This window comes from Carettochelys insculpta, chromosome 2, assembly GCF_033958435.1.
Source record: "Carettochelys insculpta isolate YL-2023 chromosome 2, ASM3395843v1, whole genome shotgun sequence".
NCBI classification, from domain to species: Eukaryota; Metazoa; Chordata; order Testudines; family Carettochelyidae; genus Carettochelys; species Carettochelys insculpta.
In genome coordinates, this window is record NC_134138.1 from 154334248 (window position 1) to 154351523 (window position 17276).

Here is a 17276-nt window from a genome sequence, read left to right on the forward strand (position 1 = left end):
GGACTTAGTCCCTATGAGATTGTGTATGGCTGGTCTATAAGACAGCTGAGCAGCCCGGAGATTGACAAGGCTGATACTTCACTTATCAAAGGAAGTGTAGTTAAGTATTGCCAGGAACTTATGAGGTATGTGCAGTCCTGTCATTCACAGGTCAAGGACACTTTCCAGGAGGCCCCAGCTGTCGCATAAGCTGCAACCAGGAGACTGGGTCTGTGTGAAGATCCACCTGCGAAAGACTGCCTTGGAACCAAGGTGCAAGGGTCCCTACCAAGTCCTTTTGACCACCCATACTGCTGTGAAGTGCAAGGGACTGCCCACCTGGATTCACACCTCCCACTGCAAACTGGTTCCAGCCCCTATAGAAGTGGGTCCTGAAGAGGAGCTCCTCAGACCTGGTACCAGAAACCCAGGTCCAGAAGTAGACAGGGATCAGCGCAGGCCTGGTACCGGCAATCCAGGCCCAGAAGCAGATGAACCTGAGTGACCAAGACTATGGTACCAACTGCGGCCCAGGAAACCTGCCAGTGATAGGTGAAGAAAGCGACAAAGTCCTGAAGAACAGCCCGTATGGGGCTGGCCAGACAAATCTTGCTGAACTTACGTTTAGTCTTGTTTTTAATAACTAATAATTATAGCCTATATAGCTCAAATAAATTTATGCTTTTAATGAACCAAGTTTCCCTAGAATTTAACACCACAGATTGTTGGATATGTGCTCACAGCCCTGTACATTCAGAAGGAGGTGTCCCAGTGATTCCAGTCCCACTAAATAACACTCAGATGAATGGCACATGATTCAATGAATTGGGCCAAAATGACATATGGAATGATAAAGGATTTAATGGCCTTGGATATGTCCATTTAGCCATAACTTCAGTTGGAGAATATTGTTGGACGTATGGCACAGGAGCCCAAGCACAGGAGCCCGGGTGTGGAAAAGCAGGTGTGAGATAAGCGTTGTCCCTTTGGTATATAAATAACACCTGGGCAAAAGATAAAGGCCCTTCCAGCTTTGGCATCTTCAGGTACTATTTGCAGTGGATGATGAAACCCCAATGCAATAAAGCCTTAACAGCAAGGTTGGCCATTATTTCATATGTGGCCAAAGGGCATGTAAAACACTGCCCATAAATTGGAGTGCAACCTGCTATATCAGGGCAGCCTTCCCAGCCATTCGGTGAGTAGACCGTCTTCCCAGTAGTAGGGTCTGAAACTACTGAGAGATAGCAAAAGTGGAATGGTATTGGGGAGTCACGACCCCAGGTTTGGGTGTGGCTTTTGTAATAAAGGAAATCCGGAGGCTGGAGGAAGCTTTTGAGAAAGTAGCCAATGCTACAACCAAAGCCCTCAGAGGCACTGATAAGGAATTAGAAGAAGTTAGGCAAATGGTCCTCCAAAACTGGATGGATGGCCCTAGATTACGTCCTAGCGAGTAAGGGCAGAGTTTGTGCCATGGTGGGAAAGGAATGCTATGTGTATATTACAAATACCAGGGCTACGTCTACACTAGCCCAAAACTTCGAAATGGCCATGCAAATTTTAAGCATTTCACGTAATTTCATTACGCATTCCATATAGCTCATCCTCCCTGCCTTTCCCAAATAGGTCAGAAAAAGTTCAGGCTCTTGTGTACACGCAGAAGTAAGAAAAGTGAAATGGCTTCCATATAAGATGGCTTCCACAACTCCCCCCTTTTAGCCTTAAAAAGGCTGACTCGGAAGCCATACCATGGATACATCTCCATTAAAGTATTTACATATGCCTCTTGTTCTTTTCTTTGTTCATCGAGCCTTAAAATCATTAGCTCCACTTCCCTGTTCCATATTTTTCAGAGCACAGGAAAGACAACATTTGATTAACAAGAATCAGAAATAAACACAAAGGATTATAGCCCATACTAAGGCTATTCCTTGCAAAATCCAGGTTCCCACATGTCCAACCCAACCAACCCCCACAGGGTCTGTTATGGCACTCCATCCAACAATCCCACCACTGCCACCATGTCGTGGCTCCTTCCCCACTCTAGGAAGACAAATGCAGAAGTGGTGGCCAGCAAAAGTACCTTCAAAACCTTATCTACCAGGTTTTGGTATAAACTTCCCTCCCAAAATCCTAAAAAAACCTTAGATTTTTGGGGGTAAAATTTGCTGCCACCACCCAAGGAATAATAAGGAAACCCGGGGATGGGAGGGTGGGTTTGGGGCTGAGATGGGGGTGAAGCCTGTGACACCAATTTCTGTACTGCTGAATTCCCAACAAAGTTACTAAAAAAATCAAATGTGTAATAGTGAGCAAAAAGTGTAGATTAACCAGGGTTAAAATCAATCTTATTAGCCTTGGAAACTGTCTCACAATACCCCTTGAGGTGTCCTTTCAAGTCATCACGCCAGGTGAGCAGAAAGTAGGAAATGGAAAGCCTGGCATTTTGAATTCATGTGTTTATCATCAGTGTGTCAGTCACATGTAGCTTCTTTACAGAGCTCCAGCATGGGCCCTCAGAAGAGCCAGGGACTCATATTGTCTTGCAGGCTAGTCCCCGCCCCACCACACCACACCACGTGGTGGCTTGGCTGTGGGGTCATGCTTGTATGACAGGCTGAGAGACCTCTTTTTTTGATGGTCAGATTTATGCAGGGGAAGCCCTCCTCCCTTAGAGATGCCATGCAGTCAGGGTCCATCCCTTGCCCACTACACCATGTGGCTAGCCCCACACCCAATAAAAACAGGTGCCTGGGGGGCAGTGTGGACCCTGCTTCCAGACAGCAGCATGTCCTGGCTTGTGCGCAGTGAAGGCTTCGAAGCTGAAAATGATTTGGGAGTTGACTGTCGCTGGGGGGGAATCTCCTCCAGCAGCCCAGATTTTTGGGGGCTGGGTGGCTGTCGCTGGGGGAACTCTCCCCCCACACAAATATTTTTGGGGGTTGGCTGTCACTGGGGAAAGTCTCCCCATGTGGCCAAGATTTTCGGGGGCCAGCCCCCAGATAGCCATACTGTAGGTTGGCCCCCCTACACCCTTGTGCCTGCACCATGCTAACAGGAGCGTCAAAGGGATCCAGGTTCCCAAGGTTTGGAGTCCAGCCCTGCAAAAAGCCATACTGTGGGTTGCCTTCCACCATGCTTCCTGCAGCATGTGGCTCAGAGGAGCCACACAGTCTCTGTAATGTCCTGTTTGCTGCATTTTCACAGAGAGTAAACAGCTCCCCGACCAGCTGCCTCTGTCCCCTGAAATGAGTACATTCACCGGGTAGAACTGAAGTACCTGTTAGCATGGCACAGTCAGAACTGAGAAAGACTCATAGATTATTGTAGCCTGAGTACCTTTGCCAATCTGCTTGTGTGCTGACCTGAAGTCCAGGTGGCTCTTCAGCACATCACAACACATTGGTGTTCTGTTCACAGGGGACCAGTGAAGTTCTTGTTACCACAGTACAGATCAGGGAAAGGCACCATTGCTATTCACAGGCAAAATATGCCTTGAGGGAGGAACACAGGTACACAGCAACACTGAATGCAGAAAATTTACAGGTGTTCTTTCACCAGAGAGGGCAACGGAGGTTCCTGTTAGCAAGGCACAGACACCTGGAGACCAGACATATGTGGGACTTACAGCTCCCTGGCTTGCTGCACTGTGAATGGAGCTTGTGTGTTCCCTCTCTTCCTTCCCTCTCACACACAGGTAGTCACTTTACTACACACCCAAGCCCTTTCGCATTCCCTCCCTACCTTGCTGCATGTACTCTGAGTGCCTGTTCACATGATTTTCAACGGGGCAGGAGAACCTAACCACTCGAAAGCGAGGCACTCTGTCTTTCCTTCTCTCCTTCTTTGGCATGACGCTAACTTCTGAACACCAATGCCCTCTGGGATTCTCCACTTTTCCTACTTTCCTTCTGAAAACTGGTCAGTTGTTTTCAAAGGGAGGGGAATGAAGGCAATGCAGTCTGGGAAGATGACAGTGGGTGCTATCAGAGCACATTTGGTTAAAAGTTCTGTGATGCAGACGACTCAAAAAATATCTTATTGGGGAAAGAGACTTCTGAAAAATGGCCATTCGTTTTGAGGGCAATGCAGTGTAGGAAGATGAGATCACACTCCCACGACTCACAAGGAATTTTTCTGCCATAATGCAGCAGTGAAAAAAACCAGAATGCAACAGTGCTCAGGGAACTGTTCCCACAATGCACTGCTGCAAGTCAAACTTTGGCAATTAGTGGGGACACACTAAGTCAACTTTGTGAGAAGGTGCAGACACAAATTTGACTTTATAAAATCCACTGTTATAAATTTGACTTTGGTAATTTTGACTTTATTTCTGTCATGAATGAGTGCAGGGAAGGGGTTGATCTCTTCCTAAGGTAACTTGAGCTCAGGTGAGCCAATGGGAGTGGAATGAATTTTTGAACTGAGAACAGTTGTAGTTTCAGGGGATTTTTGTCTGCTGGGATGGCAAAGAGAAAGATGGAGGGAGAAGAATACCTCCCAGGCAATTGGAATGGTAATCATAAATATACTGACTGTATCAAAATCAGCCATAGAGGTATAAGTAAAAGGGAAATGTACAATTAGATGCAATCAGGTTACGGCTATTTTGAATTTGGTTGGACTGGCTATTTCTGTTCTCTTGCTGTCTTGTTTTGTTGTTTGGTTGTTCTGTTTTTCTCTTTTTTTGTTGTTTTTGTTCAACTTGTTTGTTGTTATTTTCCCCCTGTAACTTCTAAGATGAATCCCAGGGACATATTTTTCTCTGAATGCAACCCATGATTTATTTTTCTCCTGTTTTGTGAATAAATCACTGTTTTTAAGCAATTGATTTGATCTTGTGTCCTAAGAAGATTCTGTGTCTTAGACCAAATGGTCAGCTACTAAATTACCATTTTGTGTCTGAGCTCTCGCTGGAGGGAGAGTTAAGAACTTGGGGTAACCCTAGGGAGATAATCCCAGGTGTATCTTCCTCGGTGAAGGGGGATTTTGTCCCACCTGGGTGGTGGCAGCCTACCTTCCAGGGTCCAGGCAATCTGTGACCTTCAGAAGTTTTCAAGTAAAGCCTGTGAATAGGCAAATTTTTGTTTTGTTTTGTTTTGTTTTGTTTTGCTTGTTTTTGTGGTGGTGTTTTTTCGGGCTCCCACCTTCTGCACTTGGAGTGCCAATGGGGAAGGAGCCCTGACAATTTCATAGTGTAGACATACCCTGAGAATGGATCTCACCACTATATCTTGCCCAAGGCTAGGCATAATACAGAGTTAGAAGGACTACAGTTAGTGATACTACCGGCATTAGATTTTACCTGGGTGGCTACAGTCCTCTTAAGAGGCATAAGAACAACAGAACAATAGGAAACAATACAGGCATCATAGTGGTTGCAGAGATAAAGGTATTATTTTTCTAAAGCATTTTATTACACTGTGCTCCAAACAGGAACAGGAAGGCTGACTTCTGTCAGTATCATCTAATCTACCATTTGTATTTCATATGTTAGGAAACAAACATAAGTGTCCTTTGTCATACTAATGTTCAAAGAAAATCTTTGGTCTGTTTGTGAACTGAGTATTTTCAGAATAGCAGCTTCCATCATTTAAAGTCAGCTGTGTCCATGACAAAGACCTTAGAACACAAATGGAATCAACACCTTCCTGGACTTTGGGTAGTCTTCAAATTTCTCGTGATACCACCTGAAAAAACAAACCCACTTGAATTAGTGTTCGGCTTCAAAATATTACAAAAGAGACAATTTTGTAGGAACTGCCAGAAAATAATGTGTAGCAATATGAGAAGATTAAACTACAAAGGAGCATCTCCAGGCCTTGCTCCATATTTAGAACTTCTGTTTTAAAATTATCACACCATCCTTACAAAATCAGAGTGCTGACTACAAAAATTAAAACAAAGAGACAGTTACCTATTCTGTAACTGGTGTTCTTCGAGATATGTTGCTCACGTCCATTCCAAGTTGTGTGCGCTGGGGCACGGCCAGTTGCCGGAAGCCTTTTGCCCTAGCCAGTAGCCATAGGGTTGGTGTGGCGCCATGCACCGCCCAACCCACCCCTCTGCTCAGTTCCTTTTTGCCGGCTACTCCGACCGTGGGGAGGGTGGGAGGGTTTTGGAGTGGAGATGAGCAACACATCTCAAACAACACCAGTTATGGAACAGGTAACTGTCTTTTCTTCTTCAAGAGATTGCTCAAGTGCATTCCAAGTTGGGTGAATTCAAGCCAATGTTTAGGAGGTGGGTCAGAGCCCTGGACAGAATACAGCAGATCCCTGCCTACTGCAGTGTCATCTCTGTGTCAACGCATAAAGGGCCGTGAACGTGCGTACAGAGGACCAGGTGGCTGCCCTGCAGATATCCTGGATAGGGACCCAGGTCAGATATGCTGCTGAGGAAGCTTGAGCTCTGGTAGAGTGAGCTCTGACTGGGGGAGGGGGACCCCTGCCAGCTGATAGCATTCCTTAATGCAGGCCACTATCCAGGAGGAGATATTCTGAGAGAAGACCAGGAAGCCCTTCATCCTGTCTGCCACTGCCACAAACAGCTGTTGGAACTTCCTAAAAGGTTTGGTCCTGTCCATATAGAAGGCCAGTGCCCTCCGAACATCCAAAATATGCAGACTCTGCTCCCTAGGGAAGACATGAGGCTTCGAGTAAAAGACCAGTAGGGAAACGTCCTGGTTAACATGAAAGGGGGAGACCATCTTCAGCAGGAACGCTGGGTGGGGTCTCAACCTGACCTTGTCCTTGTGGAACATTGTGTAGAGTGGGTCCACCATCAGGGCCCTTAGTTCCAACACCCTGCTGGCTGAAGTAATGGCCACCAAGAATGCTGTTTTGTAACTAAGAAATAGGAGGGAACAGGAAGCCAAGAGTTCAAAAGGGGCCCCCATGAGTCTTGACAATATTAGAATGATGTCCCACACCAGCACAGGGGGATGCACCTGCAGCCTGACCCTTTCCATGCCCTTCATAAACCTCTTTACCGCAGGGTCTGAGAAGACCAATGATAGGCCTGGCCCAGGGTGAAAGGCCGAGATAGCCACTAAGTGTACCTTGATAGAGGATAGTGACAACCCTTCCTGACTAAAGAACAACAAGTAGTCCACAATAACCGGTATCAGAATCTGCCCCAGGGATAACCCCTTTTCAGTTCCCCAGAGATAAAATCTTTTCCATTGGCTCCATATGTTGCCATTGTGGAGGGCTTCCTGCTGTTCAACAGCACGTCCTTCACCGGTTCCGAGCACAAGAGCTCTACCATTTTCAGCCATGGAGCCTCCATGCCGTGAGATGTAGTGCTTGAAGGTTGGGGTACTGCAGTCTCCCCTCCTCCTGTGCCAACAGGTCTGGGCATAATGGGAGTGCTACTGGGTTGCAGATAGACAGCTCCAAGAGGGTTGAGTACCAATGTTGTCGAGCCCATGCTGGGGCCACTAGGATGACCAATGTCCTGTCCAACTGAATTTTGAGTAGGGTTTGATGATTTTGAATAGGGTTTGGTGGATGAGTGGCACCAGAGGGAAGGCGTAAAGCAGAGGCCTAACCAGTGAATGCTGAACCTATCTGCCCAGAAACCCAGGCTCCAATTTTCGTATAAGTAGAATGTCCAGTACTTCGCGTTGAGATGGGAGGTGAACAGGTCTGCTTGGGGCATCCCCACTTCTGGAAAAATTAAATACAGCACTTCTGGGTATAGTGACCACTTGTGGTCTATGAACACCCTGCTGAGACAGTCTGCCAGGGAGTTGTGGGACCCCAGTAGGTAATATGCTTTCCGGAGATTTTGATGTTGAATGCAAAATTCCCAGAGCCTGAGGGCTTCGTGACAGATGGGAGAGGAGCATGTGCTCCCCCTTGCTTGTCCATATAGGCTACGTCTACACGTGAAGCCAACATCGAAATAGCTTATTTCGATGTAGCAACATCGAAATAGGCTATTTCGATGAATAACATCTACACGTCCTCCAGGGCTGGCAACGTCGATGTTCAACTTCGACGTTGCGCGGCACCACATCGAAATAGGTGCTGCGAGGGTACGTCTACACGCCAAAGTAGCACACATCGAAATAAGGGTGCCAGGCACAGCTGCAGACAGGGTCACAGGGAGGACTCAACAGCAAGCCGCTCCCTTAAAGGGCCCCTCCCAGACACAGTTGCACTAAACAACACAAGATACACAGAGCTGACAACTGGTTGCAGACCCTGTGCCTGCAGCATGGATCCCCAGCTGCCGCAGAAGCAGCCAGAAGCCCTGGGCTAAGGGCTGCTGCCCACGGTGACCATAGAGCCCCGCAGGGGCTGGAGAGAGAGCATCTCTCAACCCCCCAGCTGATGGCCGCCATGGAGGACCCAGCAATTTCGACGTTGTGGGACGCGGATCGTCTACAAGGTCCCTACTTCGACGTTGAACGTCGAAGTAGGGCGCTATTCCGATCCCCTCATGAGGTTAGCGACTTCGACGTCTCGCCGCCTAACGTCGAAGTTAACTTCGAAATAGCGCCCGACAAGTGTAGCCGCGACGGGCGCTATTTCGAAGTTAGTGCCGCTACTTCGAAGTAGCGTGCACGTGTAGACACAGCTATAGTGCATTGCTGTAGTAATATCCGTGCTCCCAGCAACACACTGACCCTTTAAACTGTTTTGAAACAACTCACATGTAAGCCTGACAGCCCTTATTTCTCGAAGATTTATGTGGACCCACCAGTGTAGCATTAATAGCACTCGTGGAGGGACTGTCACCAACATGTCTATGTTGTCCCTGACAGGCCAGGACATTGAGGTGAGCCACAGTTGGAAAAGATGCATTCAGAGTTTGGCGTGCATGCTGCCCTGTGACCCAACAACCTGAGGCAGCCTCTGGCTGTCATGGTGGGGAACTTGATCAATCCATGGATAAGAGATGCCATGGCCTATCTTCCTGCTGATATATAAAGTAAGACTAAGTACACAAAATAATTTAATTTTTTGTGGGCCCTCCAAAGAAAAAAAGTAGATCAACAGAGAAGGGCAACAGCAAGGGAGGAATATTGGTCCCCAGCTGGAGCAAGGCAGGGGCTGGGAGCAAGAGCACAGTGGAGTGGAGGACAGAGGCAGTTTCTGGAGTGAGGGGAGGCTTGTGGGTAAGCACAGCCAGGCTGTGGAGGTGGTAAACAGGATTCCCCAACCACCCACGGTTGACACGAACTTTTCGCACCAGATCTAGCTTTTGTCTCCCTTTCTCTAGCAGCAGCTTCCTACTCTCAGGACTGGGAGCAAGGGGTAGCGGTAGGCTAACTGCAGTTTATTCCTGCAACCATATTTTTAGCTTGTGGTCAGCACTGCAAATAACTGGATGCTGCCAGGTCTCTTTTCTGCTGGAGTTTACAATTGAAGAAAACTGGACACTTGGCAACAGAAGGCCAGAAAACCCAGGGAAGGTGCCATCTTTTTAAAAGTGAGAGGGATAAAACTTAAGATATCAGGGGAGTATTGGGGGCTGGGGGGGTGGAAAACAAATTGTAGGAGGAGGTCTAGGGGGTGGAGGAGAGGAGCTAGCATTCAGGACCATGTCTACTGTGCTGCCCAGGTAGGAACACAGTCAGCTGATCCCCAGCCCCCTAATGACAACACAGGGATCCCTGCCCTAGCACATTGCCTCTGTCAGGACCACTGAAATCTGTGAGTCCTCCCCTGACTCACATCAGAGACCAATAATGCGAGTGGTTCCAGAACTCCACCCAGCTGTCCTTTCCTCTGCTACTGCAACCTCACAGCGGGGATTCTGTCTGCTCTGCTGTAGGATGAGACTGCAGGCTTCCTGGCCTTGGCAGAACCAGAAGCAACCATGGACCCTCCATCTGTCACGGTAACAGACAGCCCAGAGGACTGGAGCAGTAGTGGCTGAGGGCTCCTCTTCTCCAAGCCCCTCCCCTTCCAGCAGCCTGCCTGCCTGCCAGAGATGAGGGTAGGGGTCAGGTGTGGAGAGAGGAGCCCACAATCAGCAAGCTGAGAAAGGAGCAAAACTGGTGTGTGCGCACAGGGGGAGATGAGGAGCAGCCCTGGGCCAACAAGCAGGAGTGCAAGTGTAATGCCAACAGACTTGGGTCACCAGCACCAGCGACTGAACCTGAGATCACAGGGGCTAAAGCCCTGTGCTCTATCGCGTGAGCTAAAGGCCAGCTGCCTCTCAGTCAATGCTGTAGACAAGAGACTTCACTCACCCTAGTATGAGGTCCCAGTGCTTCTGGGTACTACACAAAGGAGCGGGCAGAGAGTGGAGCCTGGGCTAATACCTCTGGGCTGCAGCAGAAGGGGAGAGAGCCTGGTGGGTTGGCTGGTGCCATCAAGATGAGTGGTGGGAGAGAAAAGCTGATGCAGTCCAATACTACGCTGACACCAAGAACCTTCAAAGCCAAGTACTACACCTGTCCTGTCTGCAGATGGCATGACCCTTCTGAGGGAGAAGAACAGCATCAACGATAGGTAGAGAGAGCACTTCAGCAACCTTCTCAACAAACCCTCCATTGTCGACCCTGTGGCCCTAGACCAGATCCCTGAGAAACCCACAATAGACAGTCTTGACCTGCCCCCTACAATGGATGAGGTCAAAAAGGCAATCAGCCAGACCAGCTCTGGCAAAGCCCCTGGGATGGACGGTATCCCTGCTGAAATTTTCAAAGTTGCAGGACCAGTGTCACTTGAAGCCTTTCATAACATCTTGATCAGCATTTGGGAAGAAGACATACCCAAAGACCTTCAGGATGCCACAATCATCTCGCTCTTCAAGGACAAGGGCAACAAAGCTCACTGTGGAAATTAACGGGACATCTCCCTTCTCTCTACTTCTGGGAAGATCTTGGCTTGAGTCATCCTCAAACGTCTGATCACTAGCATCTCATAGGGGAACCTAGCAGAGGCATAGTGTGGTTTTTGCCCAGGCTGCAGCACCATTGACATGATCTTTGCTGTTTGTCAGGTCCAGGAAAAGTGCTTAGAGCAGAACTTGGATCTGTGCGCTGTCTTTATAGATCTGACCAAGGCATTTGACACCATCAACAGAGAAGCCCTGTGGATTATCCTGTCAAAACTTGGCTTTCCGAGAAGATTCATTAACCTCATATGCTTGTTCCACAATAACACGACTGGCTTTGTTCTTTCGAATGGAGAGTCCTCAGATCCATCTGAGATATCCAATTGCGTGAAGCAAGGGTGCGTGCTGACCCCAGTGTTATTCAACCTCTTTTTCATGTGCCTCCTCAGCCACACAGTAGGGACTTGGACCATGGAGTCCACATAAAATACAGACTTGATGGTTCACTTTTCGACCTTCATCATCTGAATGCTAAAACCAAGATGCTTGAGAGGCTCACCCTTGAAGCCCTTCTTGCTGATAACTGTGCACTTATGGCACACAAGGAATATGATCTCCAGCTCATCGTCAACAAGTCTGCTGAAGCCACTCGCCTCTTTGGTTTGACCATCAGCTGAGGAAAGACCCAGGTACTGTTTCAGCCTGCTCCAGGATCTGCTGCTCTCCCCACTTCAATCTTTATTGAAGGAACAGAGTTAAAAACAGTAGAGGAGTTCAAGTACCTTGGCAGTGTGATAGCCAATGATGGCTCCCTCGACAAAGAAATCATTGCCAGAATCTGGCAGGCCAGCCAAGCACTAGGACATCTGACAGCACGAGTGTTGAATCAGCACAACATCCGACAGTGCACTAAACTGAAAGTGTACAAGGCTGTAGTCCTGACCAGTCTCCTGTATGGCTGTGAAACTTGGACCTTGTACAGAAAACATATAAACTGCTGGAGCACTTCCACACACGCAGCCTGAGGTCAATATTGCACATTCGATGGCAGGACAGAGTTACGAACCTGGAAGTCCTGGACAGAGCAGGAGCCACGAGCATCGAAGCCATGATTCTGAAAGCCCAACTTTGCTCGACAGGGCATGTCATACGAATGGAGGAGTCAAGAATCCCTAAGCAACTCCTCTATGGTGAACTCTCCCAGGGTAACAGGAATCAAGGTGGGCCTCGCAAGAGGTATAAAGACTGTGTGAAGGCCAACATTGCTCATTCTGGTTTAAAACCAGATCAGCCAGAGCAGCATGCAAAAGACTGAACAGGCTGGTGTGCTCTCATACGACATATGTATGACAACTTTGAAGAGCAGCAATGTGTACACCTCGTTGACGCTTGTGAGAGGAAGAAAGCAACAGCAGCACCCACACCAACAGAGCCAGGACAATTCCCTTGCCCCCACTGTGAACTCACATGCCGTTCAAAGCTTGGTCTCCTCAGCCACATGCAAGTCCACAATTGACAAGCCTGTGCAAGCTCAAGATGTCATTGTCAGACACAACAGACTACCTACACATTAGGGGTTTAACATGGCTATTTGCTGGAGTATTTGTATCTCAAGTATTCCACTTTTACTAGCTAGTACATCCAATTTAACAAGGATAGGGGTTGACTTTTCCTCTGCTAAGAATTAAATCAAGACTAGATATTATTTTAAAAGTTGTACACCAGGAATAATTTTGGGAAGTTATACAGCCTGTGTTATACAAGAGATCAGACCAGATGATTACAATAGTCACATATGGCCTTGGAATCTATATAAATTAGCATTTATATTGTCTCAGCTAAGTGAAATATAAGTATAAAGCAAGCAACAGAATACCTGCAACTAAATTTGATATTAATGTAAGGAATGTGCCAGCAGGAACTCAATGCTGCTGAAGGCTGGGAGGAATGTGTCTCCCAGAGATCATTTGCATGAGAATGCAAAGGTGTGCATATGTGATGCCTTGCAAACAAAGCCTGTTGGGTAGCAAGGAAGCAATGAGCTTTTTTCTATTGTAAACACATAGTTTTAAAATCACAATTTATGTTAACACTCAGTATAAGAATTGTGAAATCTCACCAATGCTCCAAGTCATTGTGGGGGACAGGGCAGTCATCATAACTGCATAAGCTTAGATAGATGCCTATCAGGGATGGCTTAGACAGTACTTGGTACTGCCATTAGGGCAGGGGGCTGGACTCGATGGCCTCTCAAGGTCCTTTCCAGTCCAAGTGTTCTATAATAAGACATGGATTGCACAGGGCTCCCCTGGTTTTAAGCACTGCAAAGGGGGCAGGACGAGGGAGTAATAGATTGAGCCAGCTAGTGAGTCCCTTGGCTCTGCCTTGGCCATATAGCTATAAGCCTGGTTTGACTAGCCCTCCCCTACCTGTTAAAAGATAGAACTGGATACTAGTGTTTGTATCTTTTATGAGACTCTACTTTGGTAGATGCTGAGAGCTGAAATCACAGGGTGCTAGTTAAGGCCACTAAGAACTGAAATCAGAGGGTTTTGCCTCAGGCCAAACCCACAGCAGAGAGTGCGACTGGCAGCTGGCTGGTAGGAGGAGCAGCGGATGGACAGCGTGACTGATGGATGGCCAGTAGGAGTAGCGGGTGGATGGACAGATGGTGTAACCAACGGACGGCCACTGGGGCAGCTGGCAGGGAGCCAGATGAATGTTGGACCAGTGCAAAGGTGGCATTGCCTCAGGTTCAACGGGGGAATGCATAAGCATGATGTGTCAGGGCCTGCACACACTGGACCGAGTTGTAGGTGGGGCATTTCAAAGGGGGATACAAAGGAAGTTTGGGTGTGTGGATTGGGTGTTTACAGTACTGGATGGGTGAGCCTGAGAGGCCAAGGACACTGCTCAATGCATTTGAGCTGGGACAGTTACTTGAGGATTGGTTATGAACTCTAGAGGGTGTGTCTACACTTGCAATCCTCTTTTGAAAGAGGTATGCGAATGAGGCAAATCCAAAATGCAAATGATGTAAAAATTTGCGTATTTGGCACCTCATTTGCATATTCTGATTTTGAAAGAGCTTCTTTCGAAAAAAGAAAGCCAGTGTAGGCACTGCTCTTTTGAAAGTAAACCCCATCTTCGAAAGAATCCTTCTTCACTTTAGGGGTGTGTCTACACTTGCATTCCTCTTTCGAAAGAAATATGCAAATGAAGCAAATCGAAAATGCAAATTAGATATGAATTTGCAGATTCAGCACCTAATTTACATACTCTAATTTCGATGGAGCTTCTTTCAAAAGAAGAAAGTCAATGTAGACGCTGCTCTTTCGAAAGCAAACCCCATCTTCGAAAGAATCCTTCTTCCCATTAAATAAAGGGAAGAAGGATTCTTTCGAAGATATGTTAACTTTCGAAAGAGCAGCCTCTACACTGGCTTTCTTCTTAACTGTGTCTACACGTAAGTGCCCTTTCGAAAGGGTGAAAATCGAAGTTCGGCTTTCGAAAAAGTGGCCATCGAAAGAGAGCACCCTCTGCCATTTTTCAGATTTGTATTCTGATCTGCTCTTTCGAAGTGCCATCAAGGTCTTTCGAAAGAGAGCGTCCACATGGCTCCAAGCCCTCTTTTGAAAGAAGGGAGGCAGGAAACACTGTGGACAGGGTCCCATGGCCAACAAGTCCTTCTGGGGCTGCAGCCAGCCGCCTCCTTTAAAGGGCCCCTGCCTCCACGCTCCCTACGCATGAGCCGAGTGCTGCCCAGCCTGTTCCACCCTGGCAGAGCCCACCATGGAGGCCCAGTGACAGCTCCTGCAGGCGGATGCCCGCATCATGGATGCCTGCTGGCAGTGCAGTGCACCCTCGCTGCAGCTGCACCTGAGCTCATTGGGTGGCTGCACGGTCCCCCTGGGGCCACAGGGCTCCCCCCACCGGGGCACTGCCGGGCACCCCCCAGGTGCCCCGATGCCTCTGGATCCACCCCAGCAGCACCGACTGGTGGGAGCGTGTGGTGCTAGGGGAGTGGGGCGCAAAAAGGTGTGTGGAACTTCCACATGTTGAGGCAGACCTTTGATGAGATCTGCCATTGGCTCGCCCCTGCGCTCCGGCACCAGGACACCTGCATGCAGCCAGCCCTCACCCTGCAGAAACGGGATGCGATTGCCACCTGGAAGCTGGCCACCCTGGACTCCTATCGCTCCTTGGGACAGCAGTTCAGGGTGGGCAAGGCCATCATCGGGGCTGTACTTATGGAGGTAAGCTGGAGCTAGGGGGCAGGGGGGACTGAGGCAAGGGGAGCCCTCCCCCACAAGGGGACGGATGGGGCAGGGCTGGACGGGAGGGGGTGGGGGCTGCACGGGCCAGGGGCCAGATGGGAGGTGGGCAGAATGGGCCTGAGGCGGGGGGCAATGGCCACCACACCTGCACTAGAGCACGTGTCCCCCTTCCCCCTCTGCAGGTCGTCAGGGCCATCAACGCAATGCTGCTCCCTAGGGTCGTCTGCCTGGGGGATGTGGACGACACCATCGCTGGCTTCCAGGATCTGGGCTTCCTGAACTGCATCAGTGCTTTGGATGGCACACACATCCCCATCCGCGCCACGCCACACAGCGCCGGCCAGTACGTGAACAGGAAGGGCTACCACTCAGTGGTACTGCAGCCCTGGTGGATGCTGACCTCTACATGCGCTAGGCCAGCAGCACCCATGATGCCCAGGTCTTCCGAAACTCTGGCCTCTGCCACCGCATGTGGGCCAGCACCTTCGTCCCCCCAGAGGGAGATCCCCGTGGCGGAGGATGTCACCATGCCGCTCTGCATGGTGGCAGATGCGGCGTACCCCCTGCAGCCATGGCTCATGAGGCCCTACACGGGACACCTCAACCCCACCTGGGAGGCGTTCAGTGAGCGCCTCAACCATGCCTGCAACATGGTGGAGCAGGCCTTCGGGCGTCTAAAGGGGAGGTGGAGGTGTCTCCTCGCACAGCTGGAGGTTGAGGTCCCCAACGTGCCCAAGGAGGTGGGTGCCTGTTGCGTTCTCCACAACATTGTGAAGGGAAAAGGGGATGCCTACGTCCCCGGGGGGGCCCCCTCTGGCTGGCGCTGTCTATGAGCAGCCAGGTGCCACCCCAATCTGCCAGGCCCACCGGGACGGCCACCGCATTCGGGAGGCCCTCAGGCAGGCCTTTGCTGATGGCCAACTCTGACCCATATGCACGCCCACATCCCATGCACATCCATCAACCACCATCCCTGCCACTCCCCTCTGCACCCCCACCAGCACTGCGCCCACACATCCACCACGCACCAGCCACCAAGGAGCATACCACGGAGTGGTAAATAATAAAGAAATGTTTATATAACTTGGGTGTTTGGAATAATATGTACGGGGGAAACCTAAGTTGGAGAGGGGTGGGAAGAACCTAACTCGGAGGGGGGAGGGGAACCTAACTCAGGGGTCTGAGGTGCTCATTCTGGGGCAGGGGTGGTGTTCCACAAATCCTGTCGGCTCCTGGAGCCCCTGCCCTCCCAGGTGTGGAGTCCCTGGCAGGCGGGGGAGGAGGGTGCTGGTAGCACCGGCAAATATTGCTGGTGGGTGGGCCTGGTGGGGGCAGAGGGGGCAGGCTCGGTGGGGGCAGAGGGGGTAGGGCCAGCAGGGGGAGATGCCAGCGGGGCCAGGAGACAGGCCAGAGTGGCTGTGTGCTCCCGCACAGCGTGGCCAATGCCCTCAAGAGTGTCCAGCAGTCTATCCCAGGCCACCCTCCGCCACTCTATGTCGGCCTGGGAGAGCTGGAGGTGCTCCTCGGCCAGCTTGGCCTGGCGCTGGGTGGCTGGGTCTTCCTCGGCCCTCCGGGGGATCCTCTGGCCACGGCCCCAGTGGTGCGCTGCCTGGGGTGGAGTCCGGAGCGGGTGGGCTCTCCAGGAAGAGGGATGGTGCGGGGCTCTCCTGGCCCACGGATGGTGCGGCTGTGGGGAGAGGAGGAGAACATGTCAGTAGTGTGCCCTGGATGGAGGGGACCCAGCTGTGGCCCACCCCCGAGCCCACCCCATGGGGCCCCCCACCCCCCCAAGGGACACTGACCCCTCCAGGGAGCACCTACCGGCCCACTCCGGGACTGGGCCTCCCAGCCTCAGTGTGATTCCAGGGGTCTCTCCCACAGGTGGCCCTTCCCGGCCTGCAGTGCGCAAGCCCCAGGCCCCATCTGGCACCAACCGGCCACCACCCCTGTGTGGCTCACGGTGCTGTCCATGCGGGGCGTGTGCTGGGGCTCGCTGGTGTGGCATCGCGGGATGCCACATCCCATGTGGGGGCTGGCCTATGTGCGATCCGGGACCACCAGTTCCGTGTGCGGGCACCTAGCCGCTGCGTCGCCCCCACCCTGTGGAGTAGGTGTGTGCCCCTCCCTGGACATACCTGAGGATCCCTTGGCGACGTCCAGGGATGTCCAGCCCTCGGTTGCCCAGCTGGAGGAGTGGGAGGGGATCACTATGGTCAGCTCCCC

General features: G+C 50.5%; 1 protein-coding gene across 1 annotated transcript in view; it reads right to left on the reverse strand.

Moving 5' to 3' along the window:
- Positions 1-5508: 5508 nt before the first annotated feature.
- Positions 5509-17276, reverse strand: part of SRD5A1 (steroid 5 alpha-reductase 1) — a 29968-nt gene continuing 18200 nt past the window's right edge. Inside the window, exon 5 of the mRNA XM_074985971.1 lies at positions 5509-5669. Coding sequence (XP_074842072.1) covers positions 5603-5669 — 67 coding nt within the window. The 3' untranslated portion in view covers positions 5509-5602. The remainder of the gene's footprint in view (positions 5670-17276) is intronic.